Below are 18934 nucleotides of genomic sequence, written 5' to 3' on the forward strand. Positions count from 1 at the left end.
CTTTTGGGTCTATATAGTGCAAGCAGGGTAATAACGCTTCTCTGGCTTGACTCATTAGGTTGTTATACGAAATAATTTTCACATGGAAGTTTTCGTTATCATTCAGAGAGCCTCAGTAAGGCTTCAAGAAGATTTGCCAAGATAAGAGTGTTCATCTCCACTAGGGTTCAGCATGAAATCTAGGGTGGTGAGCCCGGACGTGCTCCGTGAACTACAGGCAGCAGCATCAGGGGTTCTAAACTCAGTAAACCATACACACTTGCACTGAAGGAACTCTGTCTTCATTAAATCAATCTGCTGAATTAAAAAGGATTTACGAAGCTTCCTTTGCCAGATTTCTCCTTTCATGGAATTACTTTTATCTACAGGGGAAAAGCAGTGTTAATACAACATTTTGGCTGGCGCCGCGGCTCACTAGGCTAATCCTCCACCTGTGGCGCCAGCACCCCAGATTCTAATCCGGTTGGGGTGCCGGATTCTGTCCCGGTTGCTTCTCTTCCAGTCCAGCTCTCTGCTGTGGCCCAGGAGGGCAGCAAAGGATGACCCAAGTGCTTGAGTCCCTGCACCCACATGGAGACTGGGAGGAAATACCCGGCTCTTGGCTTCAGATTGGCACAGTGCTGGCTGTAGCGGCCATTAGGGGAGTAAACCAACGGAAGGAAGACCTTTCTCTCTGTCTCTCTCTCTCTCACTGTCTATAACTCTCTCTCTCTCTCTAACTCTGCCTGCCAAAAAAAAAAAAAAAACTAAAAAAAATTTCTAAACATTTATTTAAAAAAATACAATATTTGAGCCACTTTTTGAAAATAGGTTTATTAGACTGAAGGCAATGATATAAAGATGGGTTCTGGTCCAGGTTGGGGTGCCGGATTCTGTCCCGGTTGCTCCTCTTCCAGTCCAGCTCTCTGCTGTGGCCCAGAAGTGCAGTGGAGGATAGCCCAAGTGCTTGGGCCCTGCACCCGCATGGGAGACCTGGGTGGGGGTGCTCCTGGCTCCTGGCTTCGGATCAGCGCAGCGCGCCAGCTGTAGCAGTCATTTTGGGGGGTGAACCAACGGAAAAGGAGGACCTTTCTTTCTGCCTCTCTTTCTCTCTCGCTGTCTAACTCTGCCTGTCAAAAAAAAAAAAAAAAGATATGTAACTTAAACACATTTTATTTGTAGAAAATCCGCAAGTAGGGGCATTCCTCTCACAAACACGTTCTTTATATCCACGTGCTGTCCACTTGCTCCAGAAAAACATTAACAAGAAATGGAATCAGAATGACCTAGTGGGAAGCAAATAGGTTCCACGGAAATAAATGTTCCTTGTATTTACATTTGCATACTTTTCTCCCCTGCTGGTCAAATAATACAAGTCATCAGCCTAAGAAAGGCTGTGATGTAGTTACCCCTACTATGCACCTATGCATTGGGTCCTACACCAGGCATCAGCATGCTCTGTGCTGGCCATCACAGCCACCTGGCTGGACAAACATTCTCCTCTGGAGGCCAAGACTCAGTCAAGAGCCAGCTCTGCATCCATCTAGAGTTACAGGGTCTGCATGATTCAAACCCAGGAAGGTGTTACTACACATGTCACAGTCTACTGTTTGTAGCAACTTTGAACTTGAATGTTCGTGCATTCAAAACAATCTCAGATATTTTCCTTTTTTAAAAAAGATTTATTTTATTTACTTGAAAGACAGTTACAGAGAAAGGTAGAGACAGAGAGAGAGAGATCTTCTATTCGCTGCTTCACTCCCCAGATGGCCGCAATGGCCAGAGCTGCGCTGATCCGAAGCCAGGAGCCAGGAGCTTCCTCCAGGTCTCCCACGTGGGTGCAGGGGCCCAAGGACTTGGGGCATCCTCTACTGCTTTCCCAGGCCATAGCAGAGAGCTGGATCGGAAGAGGAGCAGCCGGGACTAGAACCAGCGCCCATGTGAGATGCCAGCGCTTCAGGCCGGGGCTTTAACCCACTGCACCACAGTGCCGGTCTCTCAGATTTTTTTCATTTCCTAGTATTTTCCTTTGAATCGTATCTTATTGTTTGAATTTTCAGGCATTACAAAAGATTGCTATAGTAACACTTTAACTCCTGCTTTATAGTTAATTCCACAAAGGCATTTTACTCTGTGTAGCTCTGTTCTCTCTCCAGTCTCTTGTTCCAAGTGGGGGAAATGTTTTTGGATTTGTAATACGTCTGTAGCTTCCCTTCTTTCCAGTAGTGTGACTTTGATCAGTTAAGACATTTGTCAGTGTTCACATACCCCCTCATTTGTACACTGTCTCAGGACATGGAAACAAGATGTGGAGAGTGAGCAGGAGAGCCTACGTGTTCTCTCTCCGACACTTCCTCGCTGCTCAGTCCTGTCTGAGTTCGTGTGGGTGCGTGTGTTGAGGGTGGGGGAGGTGTGTGTCTACGTAAATAAGGATATTAAGACTTTTAGAGAAAGAGAGCAGGGGAGAGATCCTGGGCAAGAAAAAAAAAAAAAGAAGAGGGAATGGGAAAGAGAGAGAGAGAAAAAATGGGAGAGGAAGGAGGGAGGAGTGCTTTATAGCTGTTAAGATTGCAGACAGAAATAGCACACAACCGCCGTGAGCCGAACGCCGCTCAGAAACCAGGACCAAATTGTGTTCACTTTTATTAATCAGTTACTCAGAGGAAGGAAATGACATCTGGTCCTGTTTTCGTCTACATCTTAATTATTGGAAAATATGGTAAGTATCTCATTTTGTATTCCTTAGTATTTTGTGAAATAATCACAAGTTGCAGTTGTTGATTACTTACATCTATGTTTTTAAGATGAAAAATGCATTTTCTGACAAATTGTAACCTCACTTCAGAATTATTCTTCTAGTTATTTCTGGCATTTGAACTGAAACTGGAATGTCTTATCATAGTCAACAGTTAAGCAAGAGTAATATGCCGTTTCAAGCTGTGCTTTGTAACAGCCAATTTGTGTAATTGATATTATAAGTCATGCTGCAGTATTGAGCGGGTAGTAGTCCTTCGGGAAATCGTGTTCAAGGAGTATTTCCATGGAAATATCCTGGGGAAGTCTGCATTCGCTCCCGTGTCTGTGTGGTTGTAACGTGTGGCAGTCCCTGTCCTTTGTGACTGGAGATCAGGTGTGCTTCTACACAGAGGTGCAGTCATGTAACGCTCTCTATTCAGCAAGCTTTCTCTCTATTCCTTGAAAGAAAAACAAGAGAAAGCACAAAGCAGTGAAAAGCACAGACACACAAGGAGTTCCAGACGGGCATTCTGCTTTTACTGGAGTAGCAAGTTTTACTTTCTTTAGGTGTGCTGTGGCGTATCTCTCGGAAAAATCTTTTGTTTTTAACTCAAGGAAAGACCTGTTGTGCTTTGAGTCCCATTTGAATTCTATTATGGAGGTTAAAATAAAGTGATTTCATGTTTTAGGTGATAAGCAATGAGAAAAATCAAAGCCAGCCTCAGAAACAATCTTTCTAGGTACCTTTAATATCTTATGATTCAAAGAATGTGAGCTTTAACAAATTTAAAACCGGAAAACATATTTATATTCCTCTATCTCTTAAAAGTTTGCAAAAGTTTTATTTCTTAAAAGAACATCTTGGAGTAATTTGCAAAGCGAACGCTCCCAAATCTGTTGCGATGCACTGGACCAAAGTGAATGATTTTTCCCCTTTTTCTCCTCTGTCCTCCTTACCTTTAGTACATGTCACTTAAATGGACAAAAAGGGCGGGAGGGACAGCATCACGCCAGAGAAACTGCTCAGAGTCCCGGAGAACTACTCCCTTCTACATCTGTCTGTCCCTAAACTGGGTTACTGACATTCCCAGTATGTAACGGGGGGCACGAGGTGGGACTGGGGCAGGCAAATTGCAAATTACCACCAAAAATTGAATGCTTCACATTGGACTCCGGGGTTTCAGCTACCAGAGTTTTTGACATTTTCAGACAACAACATTGTAAATAAATAACACATTTGCCATCCGCTATTCCACTTCAATGAAATGAGGCGACTGAATAAGCCAAAGGAATGTTTCCAAAATAGGCATTCTAATAAAGAGTTCAAGGGCATATCAACAGTGTTCAGGCAGGTTGAAAAGCACGTTGGCTAGTGTGTTACCCGTCTTTCAGGTTATTAAAAACCCCACGCTTACATGTGTTTTTTGTTAATAAGATATCATCTTCATGAGCAGAAAATGATGATGATTCCAAAAATCCTCAATCTTTTTTATTAATTTTTCATTTCTAAATTTAAATTTTTTTGGATTAAAAAACAATGCAGTGTGAGTACTTGGGAGCTCCAAGTTCTCATCCTTCCATGTCTTCCACAATGGATAAGAGAATAAACATTTGATCCAGAATTTGGCAGGCACGATACCTGGAGATTTAGTGTCAACTGGGGAAGCACTTGGCGGGATGCCGGAAGTAGCAACCCACAGCCATGGCCCACCTTTCATGTAGCCATTGCCCCACCACCACCACCACCACCACCAGCCCCTCGCCCCCAGGGAGGATTTCCTAGGCACAAAGCAAAGGACATCGCTGACCACATGGAAGACAAACTCTTAAATCCTCGTCACTGCCCATGGTTGGGGTGTGTGTGTGTGTGTGTTGTTTAATCCACTCTCCCGTTATCTAACAAGGCAATGCAGTATCGTGGAAGATAGCCTGTCCAAGGTGCTTAGCAGCACTGCCAGGTACTAGTTCTCATTTTCAACAAATGACTCACCCTCTGAGCTTTGTTTATGAAAAATGGCAGTCAAATCCCTTATCCTGTGTACCTCGCAGAGCCCTATGCTGTGTTCTTCACTTTAAAAAGCACCTACCTCCTTGAGTCTTCACAAGTCCATTTTGTACCTATAACAGCACAATACGAGGAGTGTAAGATCCAAGGACATTCAGCACCTCCTCACAAGACTTGGGTCATGAAGCCAAGACTTAGATGTTTCTTCAACTCGGCTCTTTCCCTGACTCCATGATCATTCTCAGTAGAGATACAAATAGGCTTTGGAAACGGTAGAGCATTTATAGACGAAAAACAACTATTAGTTATCCTTTTAACAAAAACAGTTGTGAAATGCTAGGTATGTACTATGTAATTTTGTAATAATTAATATGTAATGAGACTAAAGGGTGAGCAAGAACCTGTTCTGAAGGGACTTAGTACCGAAGACAGCTGGTTAGTCTAGGATCACCACTCAGGGCAAGTGTAAAAACCAAGGTACAGGCAGCTACAGTTGACATTAAAATTCAAAGGTTTCCTTTTACCTTTGAAATTGTATTCTTTAAAAATCCCTGTCTGTAATCTAGTTAATTGTATTGCATTTATGTGAATTTTTTTAGTTTTTATGAGGTGCAATAGTCACATGCAATTTTACCATCAGGAGAAGTTGGGTGAAAGGTATATGAGAATTCCCAGTGCTGTTTTTTCCAACTTCTTAAAACTCTATAATTTTTAAAGATTTATTTATTTATTTATTTATTTGAAAGTCAGAACTACAGAAACAGAGAAAGAGAGGTCTTTGATTCACTGTGTTCGTTCTCCAGATGGCCACAACAGCCAGGGCTGGGCCAGGCATCTGGGTCTTCCATGTAAGAGGCAGGAGCCCAAGCACTTGGGCCATCTTCCACTGCTTTCCCAGGTCCACTAGCAGGAAACAGGATCGGAAGTGGAGCAGCCATCACACAGACCAGTGCCCGTATGGGATGCTGACTTCTCAGGTGACAACTCAACCCTCTGCACTGCAATGCCAGTCCCTATAGTTATTTCAAAATTGAAGTTAAAAGGACAAGTTATATCCTGAGTCTTTAAGAGCAAGTGCTTTACAAATGACTTACACAGCATCATTAAGTAAAGAAATCATTTTGCTTAATAATTTAGATACGCAAGGAAGAAAGGAAAAACAGAAAGTAGAAAGGAGTAAACCATAAACTGGATGTATTTTAGTATTTTGCCAAGGACTGGCCCAACTAGTAAAGTCCTCACTTCCTTTTTCGTCTCCCAAAGAAACCTTTTATTTAAGGAATATAAACTCCATGCATTTCATAAGTACAACTATAGGAATATAGTGGTTTCTTCCCATCATACCCACACTCCCACCCCTCCTCCTCCTTCACCTATTCCCAGTCCCATTCTCCACTAAGATTCATTTTCAGTTAACTTCATATACAGAAGACCAACTCTATACTAAGTAAAGAGTTCAACAATTTCCACACACACAAAAAAACTGTTCCTCAACAGTCAACATAAGGGCTGTTCATATCTTCCAGTTAATACACTAAAACAAAATAAATCTTTGAGAACAAGTTTTACAGTTAGTTCTCATAGTACAACTCATTGAGGACAGAGGTCCTGCATGGGAAGTTAATGCACAGTGACTCCTGTTGTTAATTTAACAATTAACACTCTTGTGTATGATGTCAGTGATCACCCAAGGCTCTTGACATGAGCTGCCAAGGCTATGGAAGCCTTTTAAATCCACAAACTCTGTCAGTATTTAGACAAGGTCATAGCAAAGTGGAAGTTCTCTCCTCACTTTAGAGAAAAGTACATCCCTCTTTAATGGCCCATTCTTTCCACTGGGGTCTCACCCACAGAGATCCTTCATGTACTACTCTTTTTGCCACAGTGTCTCGGCTTTCCATGCCTAAAATGCTCTCGTGGGCTTTTCGGCCAGAAGGTCCTCACTCTCAGACTCCAGTGGCTGTTTTCCAGAACACCTGCTCTTTGTCTCAGACCTTAGTACTGGCTTCTTTTCAGAAGAAGGGAAGAGACAATCCCACAAAGACCACTGGCTTGATTAGAACAATGCAAAAGAAAACACTGACGTGGTTAACTACTTGCCAATTATCTGCAGGCTACAGAAGGATCTATTATTCCTCCTCATATTTTTGAGGTTGATAATTTTGTGTTCGTACCGTAAGTTTGGAATCATAAGTAAAAGTTTAACTAGATTGAATTAGCAAGCCTGTGTTAACATCTCATCATCTGCATAAAAGGAAACAAATTATTACCTTTGTAAACTAAATAGTTTCTCAAACACAATTTCACACATCAGCACAAAATTGTTAAACTAAAATACCTGAAGTTGGGTATTTTAGGTTTTCTTTTTTTTTTTTTTTAGTCTGATAAACTGGAAGCATATAAAGTATTTAGTTTCAAGTCTTACAGTTATGGGTGTGGTTATTTTTACATTTTCCATTTACTAAGAGCTTTCCATGGACCAGGAACGATGGTAAGTGCTTGATAAACATTTTATGCCTATAACAAACCTATGAGATAGTCCACTTTATACACAGCAGGAAAACAAAAAGGAGAAATACTAAGTAGCATTCCTGGCATTATTCCCTAGTAAGTGTTGCAAAAGAGATTTTATTCCAAGTCTGTCTTCTTGAAAGGACTATGCCAGTAAAACATGATCCTATTCTAGTACTTTCTAAAATTATAATCTCTCAGGATTTTAAAGACCTTAGCATACATCCATGAATAATTTGAAAGCATAGACATCACTTTTTTATTTCAACATGTGAGAAATAGGCAGACAAAGAGTTCCCATCCACTGATTCACTCCCCCAAATACTCCCAATGACCAAGACTAGGACAGGCCAAAGCCAAGAACCAGAATCTCAATCCAGGTCTCCCACGTGTGTGGTTGTAACGCAGTCTCTTCAGCCATTCCCACTGCCTCCCAGATTATTAGCAGGAGTGGATGTGGGAGCCAGAGCCAGGTGTTGAACCCAGGCACTCCCATATGACACACAGGAGTCCCAGTGGCATCGCATCTTCTACACCAAACACCACCCCTCATCCACCTTGTCCCCAGGAAAGCACTTCTGTTTGCAGCCGGTGGCACAGAGTACACACATAGCAAGTAGCAATAAGTATTGACGTAATTTCTGTGTCAGTTTGTCTCTCCTTCTTCCAAGTTATTTTCTCTCCTCATTAACTTCACAATGCCGGTAGCCTATTTCCTGTCTTATGTGTAATGAATCCAACACACTCATCTTCAGGTTCACAGATTCACCTATTGCCATGACCAGAACAATGAGGATACATCACCAAAACCGAAAGTTCTTTCCTTCTTTGGAGATAGTCAAGGTCAAGTTGTGAACATTTCAAATTTAGGTTTTGTTTTTTATCACAGCAAAAATAAATGTCAAGTGAAAAATGAGTAATAGGAAGTGAAGTCTCCTGTTATTTGTGTTATAAATTGGTGTTTTCTTATTAAATGCTGTATGTATAGTAATTTTTTAAGATTCATTCATTCATTCATTCATTCATTTGAAAGGCAGTGTGACAGAGCAAGAGAGACATCTTCCATCTGCTGGTTCACTCCCCAAATGCCCGTAACAGCTAGAGCCGGGCCAGGCCAAAGCCAGGAGTCTGAACTCTATCTGGGTCTCCTATGTGGGTGGCAGGGACTCGACTGCTTGGGCCATTATCTGCTGCCCCGGCACATTAGCAGGAAGCTGAATGGGAAGCAAAGGGGGAACTGTATCCTAGGCACATTAATATGAGATGCAGACATCCTAAGTAACAGGTTAACCTGCTGTGCCACAACACCTCGCCCCTACGGTATGTGCTAGCTATTTTTTGTTAAATAGATTCATTTTATAATTATTATTATATGACCTGAATTAACTGAGGTTCCCTTATTTCCTCCATCTTCTATAATAATGTCTTTTTTATGTGGTTTTTTTTTCCTGTTTTATTTTGTTCTGAGAGAGAGACAGCAAGGAAGATCTCCCATTTGCTGGTTTACTCAGCACATGACTACAGCAGTGATGTCTGGGCCAGGCTGAGGCCAAGAGCCAGGAACTCAGTCCAAGCGTGTGGCAGGGTCTGCACAACTTGAGCCATCACTGTTGCCTCCCGGAGATGGACGAGCAGGATGCTGGAACTGGGGGCCAGAGCTGGGAACCCAATCCAGGCACTCTGCTGCAAAACCTGGGCATCTTGGCCGGCACCGCGGCTCACCAGACTAACCCTCCACCTGCGGCACCAGCATCCCAGGTTCTACTCCCGGTCGAGGTGCCGGATTCTGTCCCGGTTGCCCCTCTTCCAGGCCAGCTCTCTGCTGTGGCCCAGGAGTGCAGTGGAGGATGGCCCAAGTGCTTGGGCCCTGCACCCCATGGAAGACCAGGAGAAGCACCTGGCTCCTGCCATCGGATAGGCGCAGCGCTCCAGCCTCAGTGCCTCAGTGTGCCGGATATAGCGTCCATTTAGGGGGTGAACCAACAGCAAAGGAAGACCTTTCTCTCTGTCTCTCTCCCTCATTGTCTAACTCTGCCTGTCAAAAATAAAAAAAAAATTTTTTTAATTTCTTAAAAACCTAGGTATCTTAACCAGTATCTTAACCTCTAGGCCAAACACCTGCTCCCTGAATACGTGTTCTTGAAATAACCAGTGCTCTCAAAACCCTTCTGGCATGGAATCTCTAGCAAAGGGACTCCTGGAGCCTTTCACAAGCCGCTGGAGGCCTCACGGTGCCCCTGTCTGTGCGTACTGGGTCAAAAACTCCTTTCACTCCCTCTCCCCATCATTCTTCCTCAGCTACCTGTCTTATTGCTCAGGAACTCGTGTTCTCCCTCTATGGCGCAAAGACCGTGGCTGTCTCTCCTGGGTCTCTGCTTCCAAACATTGCCAGGGCTGCCTTCGGTCAAGGGGCTCTGTCGAACCAAATGTCACCCATGCGATGAGACAGCAGATAATCGGGTCCATTCTTTAACAAGCGAATGCTTTTTTTTTTTTTTTTTTTTTTTTTACAGGCAGAGTGGATAGTGAGAGAGAGAGAGAGAAAGGTCTTCCTTTTGCCGTTGGTTCACCCTCCAATGGCCGCCGCGGCCGGCGCGCTGCGGCCGGCGCACCGCACTGATCCGATGGCAGGAGCCAGGAGCCAGGTGCTTCTCCTGGTCTCCCATGGGGTGCAGGGCCCAAGCACTTGGGCCATCCTCCACTGCACTCCCTGGCCACAGCAGAGAGCTGGCCTGGAAGAGGGGCAACCGGGACAGAATCCGGCGCCCCAACCGGGACTAGAACCCAGTGTGCCGGCCGCAAGGCGGAGGATTAGCCTAGTGAGCCGCGGCGCCGGCCTGCAAATGCCTTCTAAAAAGGCAGTTGAGATTTGAAATATTTTTTGTTTCTGTTAGAGGATGACTGAGGGTGCATTTGAACAGAGGCTGTACAATTATATGAGCTATTTCATTGGTTACAACGTCGATCTATGATGTAGCCTCCTAATAATATTTTCTCTTGATTTTTTTCTAATTCGTTTAAGGAAAAAATATATGAAGTTTCATTTTTTTTTTTGCTTCCCACAGTCTGAGCTTTGAGTTAACTGCTATCCAATTCAGTAGTTTCCACTTAATGTTTCTTCAGTACTTTTTAAATTGCAGTTTCATAAAATCAGGCTTTTTGAGTTGGAAGGAAACTCAGCACTTAAAGAGCACAATACCCTCATGTTTTCATGGGAAGAAACGGGAGCCGTATCTCCATGCTCTCTTTCATTTCGGTGCTATTATTCTTTACTCACTTTTAAAAGTGGGTTTCAAATTACATATGTTGGACGTAGAGTGAAGGAAATATCAAAAGGGTAAAATATCACCTTAAAATAGAAAACATCTAGATTGATATTAAATTAAAATAAATCTACGAAGGGTAGATGTTTGGGGTAGTGTTTAAGTCACTGCTTAGGACACCCGTATCCTATTCCAGAGTGCCTGGTTCAAATCTGACAACTCCACTTCCGGTCTAGCTTCCCTGGAACGCAGCAGGGTAGTTGGTTCCCTGGATGGCTCAGGTAGTTGGGTCCCTGCCATCTGCATAGAAGAGAGAACTGGACTGAGTTCCAGGCCCCTGACTCCAGCCTGGGTCAGCCTCGGCTGTTGTGGGAATTTGGGGGAATGAGCCAGAAGACAGTAGATCGGTTTCTCGATCTGTGTGTGTGGTTGTGTGTGTGTGTGTGTCTGCCTTTCAAACAAAATGAAAATAAATAAAATTCTAAAATAAATTTACTAACTGCCAAAATCCTATCCACAAAATTAAGACTTTGCCAATATGCTAAGCTAGTATAATCACTTCTCACACTCCTCCCCAGTCAATAAACATCTTGAATCAGTCTCAAAACCAAGGACGAAGTTTCTGATTACAGCTCCTCATTCCAGGCCTGTAGTCAAGACTCAGCAGAGGCCGGTGTCACGGCTCACTAGGCTAATCCTCCGCCTTGCGGCACCGGCACCCCGGGTTCTAGTCCCGGTCCGGGCGCCGGATTCTGTCCCGGTTGCCCCTCTTCCAGGCCAGCTCTCTGCTGTGGCCAGGCCATGGCGGCCATTGGAGGATGAACCAACGGCAAAGGAAGACCTTTCTCTCTGTCTCTCTCTCTCACTGTCCACTCTGCCTGTCAAAAAAAATGGAAGAGGCTTTCGAAGGACCAGAGTAGGAAAGCTGAGGGGTGTCTTCCCTTTAGCGGTCACTCTGTCCCTGCTCCTGTGCTGCTCTCCGGGCAGACAGTCGCCCTGCCCATCCATTCCCTCAGCCCTCGGAGCCTTCCTGTGCGGCAGGTTAGAAGGCGAGCTGAGCTGCACAGACACAGGGGTGGCCGCCAGCCTCCCGGGGGAAGTGTGCAGCGTCAGGATCTCTCAGGCACTTGTAGTTTTCACGCAGATAACGCAGGGAGCTGTGGCCCCAAGAGCTTTGCGCTTACCCTCTCCACAGCCCCCTTCCCACTGGAAGGGAACAGCACCTCTTCTGGCTTTCTGCCCACACTGGGTCTGCTGCCAAGGAGCAGGGGCAACAGAGAGCCTGCTCCGCTGGAGAAGAATCTCCTGGGACTTCCTGCTTCCCTCCAGCGCACACCCGCCTGAGACAGAGCAGCGCTTGCCTGTCCGGTGGGGACTGCAAGGACGTTCGCAGAAGCAATGCAGTGATTCCTCACTGTTGTGCAGAGCTGCTGCATAGGCGTGAACCATTCATGCCAGGTGGCAAATGCATCCCATAGCAGCAGTGAACCCGGTTACCAGCATAAGATGACTTCTTATTTATCCTGGGGAGTGAGATTGTTCTTGCAAGTGAGATCATTCTCTCAGCCACTTCCCCACTTCCTTCAGGTTTAATCCTAGAGGTGCTGGGTTTCTCCTTCTCTCCCACACGCAGCCTGCTCAGTGTCAAGTGGGATCGCAGCACATTTCCCTTCATAGCCTTCACATGGCCCAGATATTGGTTTCCAATTAATCAGCCAGTTCCTCTTTCTCCCCTACTACCTGACTCCTCATTTCCATCTTAACCACTCTCCTGTTGCCTCAGCCTCCCTGTGGCTCCTGACAAAACATTCCCCAAGAAAAACTCCGCAGGATGGATGTTTGGTGCAGCAGTGAAGTTTGGCTTGGGACACCCACATCCCATATCAGAGTGCCAGGTTCAAGTCCCGGCTCCACTCTCAATCGCAGCTTCCTGATAATGCACACCTTGGGAGGCAGGCAACAGGTGATGACTCAGGCTCTCGCTCTCTCTCTCTCTCTCTCTCTCTCTAATAAAGTCAATTTATTTATTTATTTTTAAAAGACAAACTCTCCCCTCCTGGCTCCAAATCTTACAACCCAAATTCTTATTTCTATCCACAAATTAGGATTCCCATGAAGGATCGTTGCCTATTAAACACGCTATTCGCGTATTTTACCTCTCCCTTCCCACATTTTGCTGTGACTTGGATTCGTGGACATTTTTGGCTGACTTTTTTTCAGTATTAAGTTAAACTGGTTCTGACACAGTATAAGGAAGTCATGACCTGCAGGTTTCTCTAAGTTGCAGCCATTTCAACAGGTGCATCTTACTTTACAGATGTGGAACTTACATGTGGTGGGGTAAAGTAGGCAAATGGATATGAAGTGACAGATTTTGGACAAAATTTATAAATTGTGTGCCTGGGTCTACAGAGAAATCAGATGAGTGGCTCCATGAAGCATTTTTTGCCTCTACAGTTTTTAATCCAGGCCACATATTGCAAGCAAGCTTCTGTTAACGGAAATAACTGATAGTGTGAGTACAGCAGGCCCTGGCTTCAGAGCTACAGCGCAGTCCACTCTGTCATTACACTCGCTCACAAACCTCTGCCCTTTGTCTTTGCTTTTCGTCACCTTCTCTCCTTCTCTGTTGCTCACTGCAGCCTTTTGATATTTTAATAGGCTTTTCCCAGAGCAAGCGAGAAGTGTTTGACTCATTTTCAGTGGTCCAGAAGACTTGCCATTTTTACTCTCCCAGTTGTGGCTGACTTGTTGGAAACTGCAAAACTGCCTCATGGTTTATAAATGTTTCTAATCTCTCACGCGCTTCAAACTTAGACAAGAAGACGTCATCAGTCATGCTTTCTCCTCGCTTCTCTTAACCTCTCTCTTTGTACTGAGGTCGAGAGAGGTGGCTAGTGTGGCTCGGTTATATTTAGATTTTTATTTCTGCCCTCCTAATTGTCCTTACCCTGATCTTGTAAGCTTTCAGCACCGTGTAAGATCCCTGGGGAGAAGGATTGCTTTGTTTATTAAATTTCAATAACTTTTCTCAACAGCTAAGCAATCATCCCCAATGTTGAGCTGAAAGGATGTAGCGCATCCCTTGTCCATCAAATTCATGTTGATGGAATAAAAATCAGCCCATACAAAGCTTCTGGTGGTGCTGTTGGGTCTTGGCCATCGATTTTCATGTTTCTATGCATAGTGTCTGTGGCAGGGTTAGTGAGAGTCTCACGAATCATTTAGTTGTTAACTAGCAAGAGCTGCACAAAGAAATCCAATAATCTTGTTCCTAAGACAGTATGAGTAGACACAAGCTACAGTTATAAAATTAAAATGTGAAGGGCAGGTCAAGGTCAGACGTTTCATTGTTAGTACATCCCCTGAGCATAGTTAAGGTACAGTTATGATAAATGCTGAATAGATCAGTGAGGAGTGAAGGAAGGAACGTGGTGCTAAAGAAAAATGGAATTTAACAAGGCAATGTGTTCTGGGGAAGAATCAAAAAAGAGTGCTGCTAGCATGGTGTGGAATGATGTTTGTGGACAGACAGTAAGCCCGAGTCATGAAAGAGAAATTCAGAGAAATCTCCCAGCAGCCCTTGATGCGAAGTCTGGGCAGGCATCCAACCCGGGCGCAGGTGCTGTTGGTGATGCCACTGGTGCGACCCTGCGAACCCTCGTGTGCCGTGCGGTCTCAGAAGGGCTCCTCTGGAACCAGGACGCTCCCCTTCAGGCATGCCTCTGCAAGGCACTGAGGCGTGGCCCGTTGTGTAGCCCCACGCACTCTGATTAGAGCCCTCGTCCTCCTCCCTTCTCCGTCACCGCTCAGAGCCCCCCGGGGAGCCTCTGCTCCTTCATGGAAATCCCTCTTTCTGCGCTCCCTGCCTGTTGCTTCCTCAAAGCACGCAGCCCTTGCTCCTGACGGACTCCTGACTCACACATTACACTGCTGCCGCCGGCCTCGTGGCCACCGAGTGTGTCCCCCCCACCCCGACTCACTCTATTCATTCATTCATTCATTCATTCGGAAGATGCACCTCTCAGTTTTTGTTTGCTTTTTCTCAGAAAGCTCAGAGCTGTGCAGAGGTTGAGGATACAGATAGTTAAACAGATGATGCCAGCATTCTCCATCTTGAGGTGTGAGAGTGGAGGGAACTTTTAGAACCAGCTATACACACACACAGCACCAGTATCAAGCATGCCAAAACCAGTTACAGTATTTGCGATAAAGGTTTTCATATTTTTGGAACCAGATGTTGAGCTTGGTAGTTAAGATGCCCAGGTCCCAAATCAGGGTACCTGGATTCAATTCCTGGCTCCTGCCCTGGACTCCAGCTTCTTGTCCCTGCAGACCCTAGAAGGCACCAGTGATGGCTGCCGGCCACCAGGCTCCTGCCACCTGTGTGGGAGATCTGGATTGAGTTCACAAATCGCAGCACAGGCCAATGCAGAGTGCAGGCATTAAAGAAGTGAAAAAGCCATCATACTTAGTGAAATAAGCCAGTCCCAAAAAGACAAATACCATGTGTTCTCCCTGACCTGTGGTACCTAATGGAGCACCTAAAAGGTGATGTATAGCAACGAAGTTGGTACTTCGTGGTGTGATGGCTTTGAACAGCTCTTGTCTTAACTTTTAAGGAACATGGTTTTTGTTTATTTGTTTGGTTTTTTGTTTTGTTTTGTTTTTTCATCATACTATTTGTTGAACTTTCTACTTAAGGTAGGGTTAATCTTAAGAGTATAAAGTTAACTGAAAATAGATCTTTGTACAAATAAGAATGGGAATGAGAGAGGGAGAAGGAAGAATGGGGAGAGTATGGGTGGGAGGGAGGTAGTGTAGGGAGAATCACCACGTTCCTGAATTTGTAATATGAAGTGCATGAAATTTGTATGCCTTAATCCTTAATTTAAAAAAAAAAAAATAGTCAGGGGATTGGGGCTGGCGCTGTGGCGCAGCAGGTAAGGCTGCCGCCTTCAGTGCCAGCATCCCATATGGGCGCATGTTTGAATCCTGGCTCCACTTCTGATCCAGCTCTCTGCTATGCCTGGGAAAGCAGTGGAAGATGGCCAAAGTCCTTGGGCCCCTGCACCCATGTGGGAGACCTGGAAGAAGCTCCTGGCTCCTGGCTTCGGATAGACCCAGCTATGGCCAATGCAGCCATTTGGGGAGCAAACCAGCAGGTGGAAGACCTCTCTCTCTCTCTCTCTCTCTCTCTCTCTCTGGCTCTACCTCTCTTTGTGACTCTGTCTTTCAAGTAAATAAAATAAATCTCATAAAAGGGGGGGGGTGAAAATGAATCTCTCTCTCCCTCTCTCTCTCTCCCTTCTCCCCCTACCTTTCATATAAAAATAAATAATAAGTTTAGAAACATTTAAAGAAAAATATTTCATTTTTCAAGATTTATTTATTTATTCGAAAGTCACAGTTACAGAGAGAAAGAGAGAGAGAGAGAGAGAGAATTTCTATCCATTGATTCACTCCCCAGATGGCTACACTTGGACCATCTGCTGCTGCTTTTCCCAGGCCATATGCAGGGAGCTGGGTGAGAAGTGGAGCAGCCAGGAGGGAGGGAGGGAGGGAGGAAGGGAGGAGTTGGGAGGAAGTAAAAGAGGACAGATGGAAAGAAAAAGAGAGAGAAGAAGGAAGAAGCAAACATTCCCTCACTTAAGCACCTAGCTTTTGCAGGCTGAAAGCCTTGACCTTTAATCTGACATTCAAAGCCAAGAAATTCCCTGTTCTTGAGAAGTTCTTTTGTGCTTTCCCTCCCTAAGCCATAAAGTGCAGTCTAAATGCCTAGCTTTAGTAGTGAAAGACTAACAAAGGAGTAACCTGCAAGAAGCAATTGCAGTATATCAAAATGAGGGTGCACTTGATAAGCAAGAATTATGAACTCAAAGGCACAGTGATTTGAAACAATAGTTATTATGAAGTATCTTAGTAAAAAATGAATTCTGAGAATTTGCAAATCACATAATAGCAAAAATTGGGGCCATTTCCCAAAACTGTCATGTGGATACACGTGAGTAGGCATGTTCACCCTTGCTTTCGATAAAGAAACCAGAATTTTCAAAACATCCATAATAATGGGTAGGGTTAGTCCCTGTATCAGAAGGATATCTTCTTTTGGTAATTTTTTTTAAGTCACAGAAAACTGTGTTGCCCCTTTTTGAATCCAATAGCTGACCCAAAACCCAATGGCAGTTCTCTCTTCTCTTGCACTCTGTTGCCCAAACTAGTTCTCTTATTTTTTTCATTTACACTTACCTGTTGAGTAATTTTTTTAACTTTTATTTAGTAAATATAATTTTCCAAAGTACAACTTCCCCCCCCATAACTTCCCTCCCACCCGCACCCCTCCCATCTCCCGCTCCCTCTTCCCTTCCATTCACATCAAGATTCATTTTCAATTCTCTTTATATACAGAAGATCAGTTTAGCATATATTGAGTAAAGATTTCAACAGTTTGCTCCCACACAGAAACACAAAGTATAGAGTACTGTTTGAGTACTAGTTATACCATTAAATCACATAGTACAACACATTAAGGACAGAGATCCTACATGGGGAGTAAGTGCACAGTGACTCCTGTTGTTGACTTAACAATTGACACTCTTGTTTATGGCGTCTGTAATCACCTGAGGCTCTTGTCATGAGTTGCCAAGACTATGGAAGTCTCTTAAGTTCTCTGACTCTGATCTTATTTAGACAAGGTCATAGTCAAAGTGGAAGTTCTCTCCTCCCTTCAGAGAAAGGTACCTCCTTCTTTGATGGCCTGTTCTTTCCCCTGGGATCTCACTCATAGAGATCTTTCATTTAGGATTTTTTTTTGTTTGTTTTTGCCACAGTGTCTTGGCTTTCCATGCCTGAAAACTCTTGAGTAATTTTTAATTTCTTTATCTAAAGTTTATTACATACTCTCTTTTCTTGTTGTTCTAACTAAAACTGGCCAAGATATTATAGAAGTCACCAGTATATAAAATTATTATTCAAAATGTGAAAATCCCCAAATCTTTGGGCTTATCTATTAACTTTCTCCCACAAATTCTAGCTGATTGAATGCCTAAAACAATAGAATTTACAGTACAGAACTGGAAAGAGAAGGAATAATTCAGTGTGATACTCCTTCCCCTGGAAGCTGTGCTATTACAACCACTCTCTTTTTTTAAGTTTTGTTTTGAAGATTTATTTTATTTATTTGAAAGACAGAGTTACAGAGAGAGGTAGAGACAGAGAGTGAGGTCTTCCATCCACTGGTGCACTCCCCAGATGGCCACAACGGCCAGAGCTGCAATGATCCGAAGCCAGGAACCAGGAGCTTCCTCCAGGTCTCCCATGTGGGTGCAGGGGCCCAAGTACTTGGGTCATCTTCTACTGCTTTCCCAGGCCACAGCAGAGAGCTGGATCAGAAGAGGAGCAGCCGGACTAGAACCGGTGCCCATATGGGATGCTGGCGCTTCAGGGTTTTAACCCGGTGCACTACAGTGCCGGCCCCACAACCACTCTCTAACGCCCTCAGAACCTACATTACTCTTAAATCTATTCCAGGGAAATTGTTGAAAGTTTTAATATTCATTAAAATATCCTTTACATACTTAGATAGACAAAAGGTGCTAAACCAACAATTTCCTGATCATTAATTTGTATTATTTACATTACTGAAGTTGTAGTTATGGTGAGTTAAATTTTGAAGTTCTGCTTAAATGATAAACAGTTGTTTATATAATTAAATCCCATGCGATCAGCGCGGTGTGCCGGCCGCGGCGGCCATTGGAGGGTGAACCAACAGCAAAGGAAGACCTTTCTCTCTGTGTCTCTCTCTCACTGTCCACTCTGCCTGTCAAAATAATAATAATAATAATTAAATCCGATGCATCAGACTTGCTCATCTCTCCAAATATGGGAACTAAGTCTGAGAGAATTTGCCAGGAACACTCGTTCACAAAGACTTTATCCAAGGCTTGACTTGAGCTTTATCTGACCCCCACGACTGAGTTTTTCTCACTCCCTACACAAACACCAAAATCATGTTACACAGTTATGTGCATTATCTCCATTTTACAGGGTAAGTATTCTTATTTCCACTTAGAGATGAACAAGCTGGCCAAACAAGTTAAACTCAGCTCCCATCTACCGTGCCCAGCTTTCCAGCGAAAGAGGCAAAGGGCACCGTAAAAACAGGTGTGCCCCGTGCCCTGCTGGGGACAGGAGCTGGGCCTGGCTATAACGATAGGCACACCCCACACCCAGGTTCCGGTTTCAACATCCAGCTCTGGCTTCTCACTCCAGCTCCCTGCTAATGCCCTGCTGATGAGCAGCAGCGATGGCTCAGGTACTTAGGTCCCCGCCACCCACACTGAAGATCTGGATCGACTTCTTCTGTCCTGACTTCACCCTCAGTCCTGCCTGGCCGTCACAAGCCTAGAGAGGTAAATGGGAACTCTCTGCCTCTCTCCCT

The 18934-nt window shown here is 44.3% G+C and overlaps 1 protein-coding gene across 5 annotated transcripts in view; it reads left to right on the forward strand.

Annotated features, from left to right (window-relative positions):
• Window positions 1–2268: 2268 nt before the first annotated feature.
• Window positions 2269–18934, forward strand: part of RXFP1 (relaxin family peptide receptor 1) — a 150966-nt gene continuing 134300 nt past the window's right edge. For 2 of the 5 annotated variants that reach the window (XM_089301747.1, XM_089301748.1), the window contains exons 1-2: window positions 2269–2365; window positions 2633–2698. In XM_089301747.1, coding sequence (XP_089157873.1) covers window positions 2650–2698 — 49 coding nt within the window. In that variant the 5' untranslated portion in view covers window positions 2269–2365; window positions 2633–2649. 5 annotated transcript variants of the gene reach the window in all.

The sequence above is a fragment of the Oryctolagus cuniculus genome, chromosome 8, assembly GCF_051225735.1.
Source record: "Oryctolagus cuniculus isolate XC-2025 breed Fujian yellow rabbit chromosome 8, ASM5122573v1, whole genome shotgun sequence".
NCBI classification, from domain to species: domain Eukaryota; kingdom Metazoa; phylum Chordata; class Mammalia; order Lagomorpha; family Leporidae; genus Oryctolagus; species Oryctolagus cuniculus.